Source organism: Sinocyclocheilus anshuiensis, unplaced genomic scaffold (genome assembly GCF_001515605.1).
Source record: "Sinocyclocheilus anshuiensis isolate Anshui unplaced genomic scaffold, SAMN03320099.WGS_v1.1 scaffold369, whole genome shotgun sequence".
NCBI classification, from domain to species: Eukaryota; Metazoa; Chordata; class Actinopteri; order Cypriniformes; family Cyprinidae; genus Sinocyclocheilus; species Sinocyclocheilus anshuiensis.
Genome location: NW_015540935.1, coordinates 358,743 through 371,073, shown reverse-complemented (window position 1 = coordinate 371,073; position 12,331 = coordinate 358,743). Strand labels below are relative to the sequence as shown.

Below are 12,331 nucleotides of genomic sequence, written 5' to 3'. Positions count from 1 at the left end.
ACAAGCCACATTTGTGGAGAATTTGTGATATTGTTGGCACATGCACACAATGACCATTCTTTGTCATAAATTCCTGCAGCTGCTTCAGAGTTGCTGTAGACCTCTTATATTTTTATATATTATTTATTTATTTATTATTTATTTTTATATTATTATATAAATATATATATATTTTCCATCACATGTCCCCTTAGGGGCTCCGTAGTTTGGAAGAGAATGCAGCTATGCTGCTAAATTAAAAGATGCTTAAAGTACTGCGTATTAAAGTTAATTCATAAATTAGAATATTCTAGATAAACTAGTTAACTAGTCAATTTCAGAACTGCTGTTGAACAGAATCATAACCAAATATCAGATTTCATGACGCATTGATTGCATCATTTTGTGAAGTGTTGTAATCAGATTGAAGAGTAAATTCATTACTGGTGAGCTCAAGCCTCGTCACTGTGGCTGCATGTGTGAGTGACGCTGACACAGCCGACCTCAGTCAATCCACTGTTGCCTGGGCAACCCAGGTCAAGCTGATTCGGGTCCACCTACCCATAATGCTTTAGTGTGTAAATCTGCTGTGATGTCTTCAGGCCAGGGGTAGGCTGGCTCACGTGCACCTTTACTGAAGATGAAGTGGTTTGTGTGGACTCATTGGATTAGATTTACGACTGAAAGTGTGATCTTGTCATAATTGGATATGGCTTTACTGATTATTTCGAAATAGACTGTTGCATTCTTAAAGAGCACATAAGATTTCCTTTGCCGTGTGTTTGTTGTGAGTGTGAGTGTGTGAGTGTGAGTGTGTGAGAGACTGTGAGTGTGTGAGAGAGTGTGAGTGTGTGATGAGTGTGAGTGAGAGTGTGAGTGAGAGTGAGAGTGAGAGTGAGAGTGAGAGAGATCCATTCAGTTGTTGTTTTAGTGTTGTTAACACTCAGGGTTCAGTGGAGATGCACAGAGTGCTGTAGTTGTGTGGCGGTGCTCTCAGCTTGTCTCATTTGTGTCTGGTCCTCTTACACAATCTCTCTCTTACACCTAGATTGCAGGAGTGATTGAAAAAAAAAATCAATTCACTTTAGGCACCTGATTCTTTTTCAAATGATTCTGCGTTGATTCACGACAGAACAGTTTACAATGAAAGGTAATTATCCTGGATGGTGACTGAAGTGACTGTGATGAATCCCTGACAATAGTTCACCCAAAATGATTTGTCATCATTTACTTATGTTGTTCCAAACCCATGTGACTTTCTTTCTTCTGTGCAACACAAAACATGATATTCTGAAGAAATGCAGTTACTATTCACAGGGACTGAAGCAGCTTTTAGGCTTCAAGAGGACACACAGTGCCATAAAGCATTATAATAGAAAACTATACACCAAAATATACTATATTTTACACCTTTAGTTAACTGACAGCATTGTGGGTTGAACGGAACAGTACAAAGTCGCTCATTAATCAGACATCAAGACGTCTCTGATGAACCTGACAGGTACAGGGTCTGAGTAACCATATGGGCAATTAGGCACGTGGCCAGGGGCACCATGTCCTGAAGAGGCAGCAGTGCAGGCTCTTAGTCATATTTACAATGAATTGACAAAAAAATTATGGTTTTGCTGGATTGAGTTCGCACATTCTTTGCATTTGAAAGTCAAGAAGTTGTGGGCAATATTGGCCCAAGAAGTGTGGACGGACACTTAGGGCCTGTCAAAATGCCCACACTTGCGGATATTTGAATCTGATCACTTGTCTACTTACAGTACGTGACGTGGGGAAGTCGTGGCCTAATGGTTAGAGAGTCAAAGGTTGCGGGTTTGAGTCTCAGGTCCGGCAGGGATTGTAGGTGGGGGGAGTGAATGTACAGCGCTCTCTTCCACCTTCAATACCACGACTGAGGTGCCCTTGAGCAAGGCACCGAACCCCCAACTGCTCCCCGGGCGCCGCAGCATAAATGGCTGCCCACTGCTCCGGGTGTGTGTTCACGGTGTGTGTGTGTTCACTGCTGTTTGTGTGCACTTTGGATGTGTTAAATGCAGAGCACTAATTCCAAGTATGGGTCACCATACTTGGCCACATGTCACGTCACCAATCACCAGTCACCAGTATTTCCTGCATTTGGTCCAAGTGTTGAAGTTTGTATGAATATCACAAGTGTGTGTGGAACTGCTGATTAGCCAATGATACACACTTACAACAACGTGTTGTAAAAATGCAAGTGACGTTTTTATTTAGATTTTCAACTATGCACTTTAAAATAATCTTGTAAATGTCTGTTCAGCAGTCCTTATGTAACAGACAACACGATTTAGTAATTGTGATGCTTCTAATTTAGTCATATAAAATAGCTAGTGTTTTACAAAATACACATATTCATTTATACACATACTCATCTCTACACCAATACAATGTGCAACACTTTACATTTTACTACCGAATTATATGTAATAAGTAATTAAACTTAAACTGTAAATTTTTCTGTGAATTCTTGGGTTTTACAATCAAACTATGAAATAAATAATTAATTTAACTTACACGGTATAGTTTTTACTCAAATTTTCAGGTTTTACTACCCAAATTATATGTAATATCTAATTAAATTAATTTACACTGTAAAGTTTTCTTTGAGTTCTTGTTTTACTACTAAATTATATGTAATAACTAATAAATTTACCCTGTAAAGTTTTCCTTGAATTCTCACATTTTACTACCAAATTATATGTAATATGGAATTGATATAATTTGCACTGTAAAGTTTTTCTCGAATTCTCATGTTTTGCTATAAAATTATATGCAATATCTAATGAATTTAACTTACACATTAAAGTTTTCCTCATTCTTGTTTTACTACCAAATTATATGTAATTAATTTAATTAAAACCGATGTTTTCCTCAAATTCTTGTTTTTTTTTTACTATCATATTTACTAATTAATTTAACGTACACTATATAGTTTTCCTCAAGTTCTTGTTTTACTACCAGATTATATGTAATATCTAATGTATAGTTGTATAGTGTATAGTTTAGTTAGTATAGTTTTCCTCATGTTGTGCTACCAAATATCAACTTATCTCATATCTAAAAGTTTTCCTTGAATTCTTGTGATTTCAGGCCACATGAGTTCTTGAACCTGATGAATGATGGGATGCACTTGGCCTCAAAAACGAAGTGATATTAGAGATAGTGTGGGTTAAGGGCACTGAGCATTGGTTTTTTTTTACGCACTTATTGCATGCACACATTCTGAAGTGCCTAGGCCGCAAGTGTGGTACTGAGACAGACACATACTGTGAAAATCCACTGGAAATAGTGTACCATCCGGACAGTTTTAAAGTACTACTTTCAACACTGCTGTAAAACAGATACGTGACTTTAACCGAACCGTCTCTTCCTGCAGCGACTGCCATGACCACAGACGAGGCGGAGAGCGTTCATAAGAAACAGGTGTGCGAACAGCAGCAGGAAGAGGAGGAACCTGCTGCACAGGAGCCAGGCCCCGCTGACACCGCTCAGGACAGCCCCTCCAGCACCTCGCCGCCCCCTGGGGTCTCGGAGGAGGAACAGCAGCTGAAGCCGCGTCAGCGCACGTCCGCTGGCCGCGGCCTCTCCCGCCTCTTCTCCTCCTTCCTGAAGCGCCGCTCACAGTGCTCTGAGGGGGTGGAGACGGAGAGGGCCCGGGAGAAGAACAGCCAGGAAGAACCCAAAGCTCCCATAGCGGACCCTGAGCCAGAACTGCGCATAGAGGGCGATGTTGCTCTAGACCAGCACTCAGTCAGCAGTGCTGAAAACCAGGTGAGAAAGAGAAACAGATGTGTTCAAGTAAAGGTTACATTTGTAATTGATGCTAAAATTAGAGCCAGATTTAAAGGGGTCATACGACGTTGCTAAAAAACATTATTTGGTATATTTGGTATAATGAAATGTGTTTACGCGGTTTAAAGTAAAAAAAAAAACACATTATTTTCCACATACTGTACATTACTGTTTCTCCTCTATGCCCCGCCTTTCTGAAACGTGTCGATTTTTACAAAGCTCATCGGTCTGAAAAGTGAGGTGCGCTCTGATTGGCCAGCTATCCAGTGCGTTGTGATTGGCCGAATTCCTCAAGCGTGTGACGGAAATGTTACGCCCCTTACCAGGTTCAGGAAACATTCCTCCGTAAGATGCGCTTCACACACTCGAATATTTGGGTTGTACTGTTCTGCAACTGTTGTAAATAAAACATAACTACTGATTTCTAGTTGTGTCCTCTTTTGGAAGGCCAAACAAAGTAGTTTGGCTTTCGCAACGAAACGAGCCTTCTTTCTTTGCGTATTAATTTGGGCGGTATTATGCAAATCTTCCCACACTGTGACATAGATATGTGGGGGCGTGTTTGAACGGTGCGTGTTTTTAGGAAGGCGTGGCTGAGCGTGCATTTTTATAAAGAATATCTCTTTGGGTTTGAGACTTTAATCTTTACTGATCTTCTGTATGCACGAATAGCTTTTAACACTCCAAAGACAAAGGAAAACATGAAATCGCATCATATGACCCCTTTAAGATTTAACTCGGACAGAAATTCAGTGATGTCAAGGCTGTTGTAATGTTTTGGTTATCAAGACGGTTGCGCTTTCTCCAACGGTAGAGCAGTGAAATTTTTGCATTTAAGAGAATCCTTACTAAAATGTATCTCATCATTTTGCAAATTTTGGTAGCTCATTCAGGTGACCATTTTGCTTCTATTTCAGCACATAATAATAATAGTAATACATTTATTTTATATAGCGCCTTTAAAAGTTGCTTTCTCAAAGCCTCAGTTTAGGCCAGGGGTCACCAAACTCGGTCCTGGAGGGCCGGTGCCCTGCAGAGTTTAGCTGCAACCCTAATCAAACACACCTGAACCTGCTAATCAATGAGTTTGGTGAGCCCTGGTTTAGACAGTGTGACGTGAAGAGCAAAAGTTAATGGCTTGATGATGCATTAGATTCATTAAATATGATTATAGCACATTTGTTAAATCTAACATCATACCTGTTCCAGATATTATATATCTGTAAATTATGATATTATTTGTTTTATATGGTTTTTATATATTTTTTTTGTATATTTATATTTTTATTTTGTATATTTATGTATGTTTTATATATTTGTTTTTATATTGAATTATTGTTTATATGGTGGAATTTACTTGAAGTGGAATTGAAGCATGATATATAAAACTTTTCTTTTTTAACAAACCTCTATAAAAAGGACAAAATGCACAATAAAAGTAGTGATGCACTGAAATAAATGTTATTACCGAAATCAATTACATTTTACAATTTTACATATTACAATTACATAATCATGTAATTAATCATATTTATTTAACTATTAACACTCAAATCCAAGTATAAACATTTAAATTGCACATAAGGCAGATTTTATATCAACTTTTTAATGATATACTTATGTTTCTACTCTAAGTCGTTGTTAAATATATACATTTAAATGGTGGCTGTCAGAAAAACCTGTTTTCATGACAGATTTATAAAAAAAATGCATTAAATATTGAAGACAGGGTAAAAATATAATCTAAATGTAATATAGACCATTTTTAAGGAATGTAAACAATAACAATCTAACGCAACAGTTCTAACACTTTTCCAGTTTTACATTTTTAATTTCCATAACTTCTGAGCATCAGAAGTTGTTTTGAAGATGTGTTACTGACGTTTTTTCGCACTTGAAACACTGATTGGGCGATTACATGAGTCATGATACATTTTAGTAAGTTGTACTGTTTTTTTTTTCAACATACCTTTCATATTCATGTCAAATAATGTTTAGTGATGTTTTATTCAGGCATCAACTGAAAATAGCATAGACTAAAAGACTAAAGATCTTGGTTGATCAAAATGAAGATCCATTAAAATTGAGAAATTGATATTGTCAAACCAGCCCTAGCATCCACACAGCTGACAAGTTAGCCTGTTGTGGTTCATCCATTGTGTTTCAGAAAATAGACACTGACACTGTCAAAATGTCTCATTAGAGTGGTGCTAATTAAACGTCACCATTTCAGTGAATGATTTCGACCCTCCAAATCTGTTTTGGCTAAAATAAAAGTGTTCCACATGACTAAATCCTAAGTCTTCTGAAGAAAAACAGTAAAGCATCTCCATCTTTTAAAAGTCCGCATAACCCTCAGCCTACTGGTGTGTGGGCTTACTGACAGATATGACCTCAGGGTGACAACTGGATGTTTACACTTTTAAAAGTGTAAATACACTGCATGTAGCAAGGGATGTCTGTGCAAAGGCAACTGAACTGTGGAGCTTCACACATCTCACATTCACACGCTGAGTTACGGTCAAAGGTTGTGTGTTAAACCTTCTCTGTGCAGCTCTCATCTGCTCCAGCAGCACAGTACACTAAAAGCTTTCTGAGAGGCTGTTCATACTGAATGGCTGGTATTTTAGGCATTGCTAACTGCTGTCAACATGCTTCAGTTTTTTTCCCCAATGCTAGCTTTTCATTATTTATTGTGCTCTCTTTTCTCTTGAATATTTGAATCGTTTTAAAGAGATGGCTCACCCATAAATGAACATTTTGTCATAATTTACTCACCCTTATGTTGTTCCAAACCTGTATGAGTTTCTTTCTTCTGTTGAACACAAATTAAGATATTTTGAAGAATGTTGGTTACCAAACAGTTGCTGGTGGCCATTGCGTTCAAAAGTATTTTTTTTCCATTCTATAGAAGTCAATGACTACACCTTGAGGGTGAGTAAATAATGACTGAATTTAAATATTTCGGTGAATTATCCCTTTAAGGTATAATTTGCTTAGTTTATATCCAACAATTTTTGCAAATGTTAAAAAAAAAAAAAAAAAAAAGAAGTTGCAGTGCAACATAAGTAGCGACAGATCATTTCTAGAGCATTGTGATGTACAAATGTGTAATGAAAAAGAACAATCAAAATAGGAGGCAAATGCTCATGAGCTTGCAGGGATGGGTTTAAGTGGACTAAATGATTGGAGAAGTCCTACGTTCACCAGATTCAAAATTAAACGTAAATTAAACAAAAAATGGAACATATGCACACATTAATCGTTCATAAAAAGATCCATAACATGCATTAAAAATAAAGTTAATTTTCATTTCATTCCGACTTCAGGAAGGTTTTTCTGAAGTAAGTCAAAATGTGCATTAAGGTGATAGAAACGCATAAACGATGACATGTTTTAAACAGTTGGACGTGGAGGAAGAGGCAACACACTGAGGATTAATTTACATTTATGCATTTGGCCCACTGTAAAAAAATTATTAATTCTAAAATTAAAATTTTTTAATTAAAAATAAATTAAAAACTTAATTAAAATTAAACATTTAAGGCAGCAACTGAACTTGTCTTTGCACATAATTGAATTGGCTGTACAAGTCATTTGAATCCTTAATGAAATCTACTTGGCACGAACTGATTGGTATCTGCTGCATAATGAGCTTGCTGCTCAACATTTCAATTTTGTGGTTCTGAAACCCTCCACCTCCCCCAGCACCACCTGTATAGATCTGCTATGGGTAATTTCCTATGCTATTTGTACAGCAGCAGTTTGTCTTACATGCTCACAGAAGCATGTCTGTGGATGTACTGGCAGAATCGGCAAGTCTTTGTATTTGCTCTGCAGGATCAGCCATTACCATGCCAGAATATTCCAAGAGTTGTTATGATTGAATATTAAAAATGTTGAAGTAATGGAAAAACTTTACCATGACTCACTGATCATGTAATTATTGGTGGTCTGCTTTAAACCATGAGGATACATTTGCAACATTTTTCATAGTTAGTGTTAGTATCATCAGAGACTGAAAAAATGGCTTTTAGTTTACACATAGTTTGTTTACACATACAAAATGATTGTTTATTGTTAAGCAAGTTGGCCTAATTTCAAAAACTCTGAAAGAAGCATTCTGTAAGAAACCCTGAATCTAGTAAAGGTACAAATTTGTCATCCTCCAGCAAATTAGTTGTGTAATAATCTAATCTTCGGATATTTAAAATGTTTAAATTTGTCTTCCTCCAGCAAATCGTAGCGGATCAGAAGGAAGACGCCGAGCTGGAGTCCGGTAAGGGAGAAATGGGGGAGAAGGGGGAAAAGAAGGAGAAGAAGGAAAAGAAGAAAGAGAAGAAGGAGAAAGCAGATAAGGAGAAGCCAGAGAAGAAGGAGAAGCCAGAGAAAAAAGAGAAAGCAGAGAAGAAGGAGAAAAAAGAGAAGAAGGAGAAGAAAAATGAGGACAAGGCCAAAGGAGAGGAGGGAGAGAAAGACAAGGAACGCGAGAAGGAAAAAGAGAAAGTAGAGGAAGAGGCCAAGCCGGAAGATGCATGTGCGGCAGAAACAGAAGTAAAGGAGGAAGGAGAAAAAGAGGAAGAGAAACAGGAGGAGAACACGGTGGAGGAGGAGGAGGAGGAGGAGGAGGAGGGGAAGAAGCAGAAAGCATCTCGCCGCCCCAGGATCATGCACTGCAAAGTCAAGCTGCTGGATGATTCTCTCTTCGAGTGTGAGCTGGAAGTAAGCGACATACGCACACACACAGAGCACACAACTGCCGCTTTTGTTGCTTATCAAGTGCGGCGTATCGTTGTCTAGTCCCAGGAGAGCGACTCTGAAACTCAAGCGTTGCTCAAGGGCTTTTACTTCCTTTGCTAATTAACTCTCAGACTACAGAGAGACTATTTCTGCTGATGTGACACTTTGGACTGTTTTTGTTGCCATCGTACCGTGTGGTTCATGTCTCTACAGAGACAGCATCCTAAGCGAAACAGAACATCCTTATTAGCAGCAACTATTAGTCTCGCTTTACCTTCAGAGCTGTTTCTGCTGTTAGCATGTAGTGAGCCCAGCTAACTGTTCAATTTCCACACAAGAGGCATGTTCAGAATGGAATACAAGTCAACTATTTTTTATAGAACATGAACTGTATACGTCAAAGATAGTAGGACAAACAGTCTGCATAATTCCACGTTTCAAACAGCAGTGTGCTACTTTGTCACATGACCTCCCTACTTTGCATGTGAACTAGTTATCATCTTGTAAAAATGTCTAAGTCTTTGGCAGTCCCACAATAGTAATTAATTAAAAACATGATGTCCCTAATAACTTCCAGTTCATTCACCCTGGAAAGTGAAGTCGTACACATTGCATTGTGGGATACAGTATCCAGCACAATGTGCTCTGTTGTGTACTTTGTAATATGTAGTCATCTGGGTATTCCATGCATAGAGACAATTTGCTTACTGTGCACAGTATACATTTTATATTATGGAAGCACATTTCTGCCACATAGTATCTCATAATTTTCACTTTTTATGTCATAATCATGAGTCATGATTATGCGATAAATAGCTGAAATGATTAACGTCAAAAACGTCTGTCATATTGACATTGTTGAACTGACATTGTCATATCTCATAATTTTCGGCTTTTGTCTTAACTTACTTTTTATTTTATAATATTGATTTACTAGCATAATTATGACTTTTTATGTCATCATTTCAAATTTTTATGCAAATTGGTTAGTTTTTACTTATGTCATAATTTTGGCTTATATCTCAATTTTGACTTAGTATCTCGTAATTTTCACTTTTTATGTCATAATCATGAGTTACGATTATGCGATAAATACTTGAAATTATGGGGTAAAAAAAGTAAAAAAATTGTCACATTAACATTGTCATATCTCATAATTTCAACTTTTTCTCATAACTATGACTTTTTATCTTATAATTTCAACTTTCTGACACAATTATGACGTTTGTCATCATTTCAGCTATTTATGTCAATTGTTTTTGTTAACTTTTTGTCATTTTGACTTTTATTCTCATAATTCTGACTTACTGCCATGATTATGACTTTATTGGTAATTTCAATTTATGTAATAATTTTGACTTTTCATCTCATAATTATGACTTAGTATCTCATCATTTTCACTTTTTCTGTCATATTTTTGATATTATAATTCTGATTTACCAAAGCATTATTTTTTCATGTGTGGCAGAAAATGGGTTTCCATACTATAGAGTGAAGGGATAGAAAAAAATATTACAGTAGTATGCTACTCCATACATTACATCACTTGCTAATAGAGCTGCTCAATTCATATTCCCTCAGAAATGTCTTGGACTCTCGTGTTTTGTTCTACAAAATAAATTACACACAGTCGTATCTCTTGTAAATGTTGAAGTCACCGTATGCTTTAAAAACATGATGTTGCTTACAAGTTTCTATAAAAGGTCAGTTGTCAGTTGTTGTCTGACTAAAATACTAAAATAGAATTGCTTCTGTGTTTTAACGACATGTCTTTGTTTCCAGAAACATGCCAAAGGCCAGGATCTGTTTGCAAAAGTGTGCGACCACCTGAACCTATTAGAGAAGGACTATTACGGTCTGGCCATATGGGAGACGCCAACCATAAAGGTGCCTCAATCTGTTAGCACTCACTCTCGCTCTTTTAATATTAACTGTAGGCAGCTATTTTTTTTTTCTTGATACAGCATGTTTTCTTCAGGGTTAGATTAGCTTTTGGAGTGTAATTACTGTCAAAACTGAAAGATATGTACATGTTTTTCTTTTAAATTATGGCTGTATTGTCTTTTAAACGATTTGCTTTCTTAACTTGCATCAGAAGTTCTGATAGCAGTAAAACCCTGTTTTTTAACAGTAACTAACTATGAAGTTTTAATAATCATTCTACGATAATTTTCTAAAAATATAATTATAAGTTCACGCCACAGTTATAACAATAGCTACAAAGACAAATTTTTTTTTTCAGCTGTTGAACGATAAAAACATTGACAACCAATCAGAATCCACCCGACTTTAAAGAGCTTGAGCTTTTAAAGTGGCAGACGACTTAAATGCAGTTTAATGAGTGTTTCATTGGTGTGGATACTAATATAGCCATAATAGCCATAATGTAGTTCTTGGTGTACACAGGCCTTTAGTTAAAGCTTTATTTGTCTTTCAGACATGGCTGGACTTCACCAAGGAGATCAGGCGGCAAGTACTAGGTGAGTAGCATCATGCCGTTCATCTCTTTGACATATGAAATAACCATCAGAAAATCAGTGTCTAGTTTTCTGTAGGTCCTGTTTTAAATTATGTTTGTATTTATCTAGGCAGCAACTATGATTTCACATTCAATGTGAAGTTCTACCCTCCTGATCCAGCCCAGCTATCAGAAGACATCACCAGGTGAACAGCACTTTATTTTATGGATAATATGCTAACTGGTCAGATGATTTGACTTTTAAATAAACCTCCTCAATCACCCGTCCCTTTCCCTGTCTCTCCTTAATGTTTCCTGTTCCTGATCTCTGGGGTTATAGCCATATAGAAATAAAATTGATTTTGTGGTATGGCTTAGTGGGATTATCGGATTGCAAAGGCTGCGATTTAACTAAATAAATATATGTGCTGCTGTATATGTGTTTTAGAGTGAGGCACGGCACTGTGTTCATTTAGTGTAAACCGAGCCTGGGACGCTGAAACACCATATCATGAGCCGCACGCGTGTAAATGAACACAGTGCCGTGCTTCACTCTTAAATACACAGTGCATATATTTATTTATTTAAATCACAGCCTTCGTGATTTGATAGTCGCACTAAGCCCTATTTCAAAATTGATTTTATTTCTATAAAGCTATAATCCTAGACATCTGGGACAGGAATGAAGTACAGCACTGTGTTCATTTACTGTAAACTGAGCCAGTCTGAGATACAAAAACACTGTATTTTGGACAGTGCCAAGCTTCACAAACATGTGAAATATTTATTTGTTGGCAATCCACTAAAATAAAACTTTGATAGTGTAATACTTAAAAATGAAATTATTATTATTATTATTTTATAGTCATATTGAATGGGCCAACAGTGGAAATGCGGAATATAATTTTTTTTTATTATTATTATTATTTTTTTTTATCTTTATGGCTATTGAAAGAGGTTTGAGTTGGTTTATGTAAAGATTATACCCAAGTGTGAACATACAAATTTTTGTTCAGTCCTGAACTTTAGTACGGAGCCCCGCACATGACATGCAAGAAAGAATAAATAAATCGTGCGCACGATTTACTAATTCGTTCCCTCGATGTTCTAAAACGTGCACACGATTACTATTTCGTTCCCTCGATTTACTATTTCATTCCCTCGATTTGCTAAAACGTGCACACGATTACTATTTCGTTCCCTCGATGTACTAAAATGTGCACGATTACTATTTCGTTCCCTCGATTTGCTAAGATGTGCACACGATTACTATTTCGTTACCTCGATGTACTAAAACGTGCACACGATTACTATTTCGTTCCCTCGATTTGCTAA

General features: G+C 36.8%; 1 protein-coding gene across 9 annotated transcripts in view; it reads left to right on the top strand.

Moving 5' to 3' along the window:
* The window catches only part of epb41a (erythrocyte membrane protein band 4.1a), an 86,769-nt gene that overhangs the window by 33,656 nt on the left and 40,782 nt on the right, over window positions 1-12,331 (top strand). For 8 of the 9 annotated variants that reach the window (XM_016487544.1, XM_016487543.1, XM_016487542.1 and 5 more), the window contains exons 2-6: window positions 3,383-3,777; window positions 8,035-8,520; window positions 10,321-10,425; window positions 10,976-11,018; window positions 11,127-11,202. In XM_016487544.1, the coding sequence (XP_016343030.1) occupies window positions 3,391-3,777; window positions 8,035-8,520; window positions 10,321-10,425; window positions 10,976-11,018; window positions 11,127-11,202 (1,097 nt within the window). In that variant the 5' untranslated portion in view covers window positions 3,383-3,390. The remainder of the gene's footprint in view (window positions 1-3,382; window positions 3,778-8,034; window positions 8,521-10,320; window positions 10,426-10,975; window positions 11,019-11,126; window positions 11,203-12,331) is intronic. The other variant, XM_016487545.1, reaches the window with a different exon arrangement.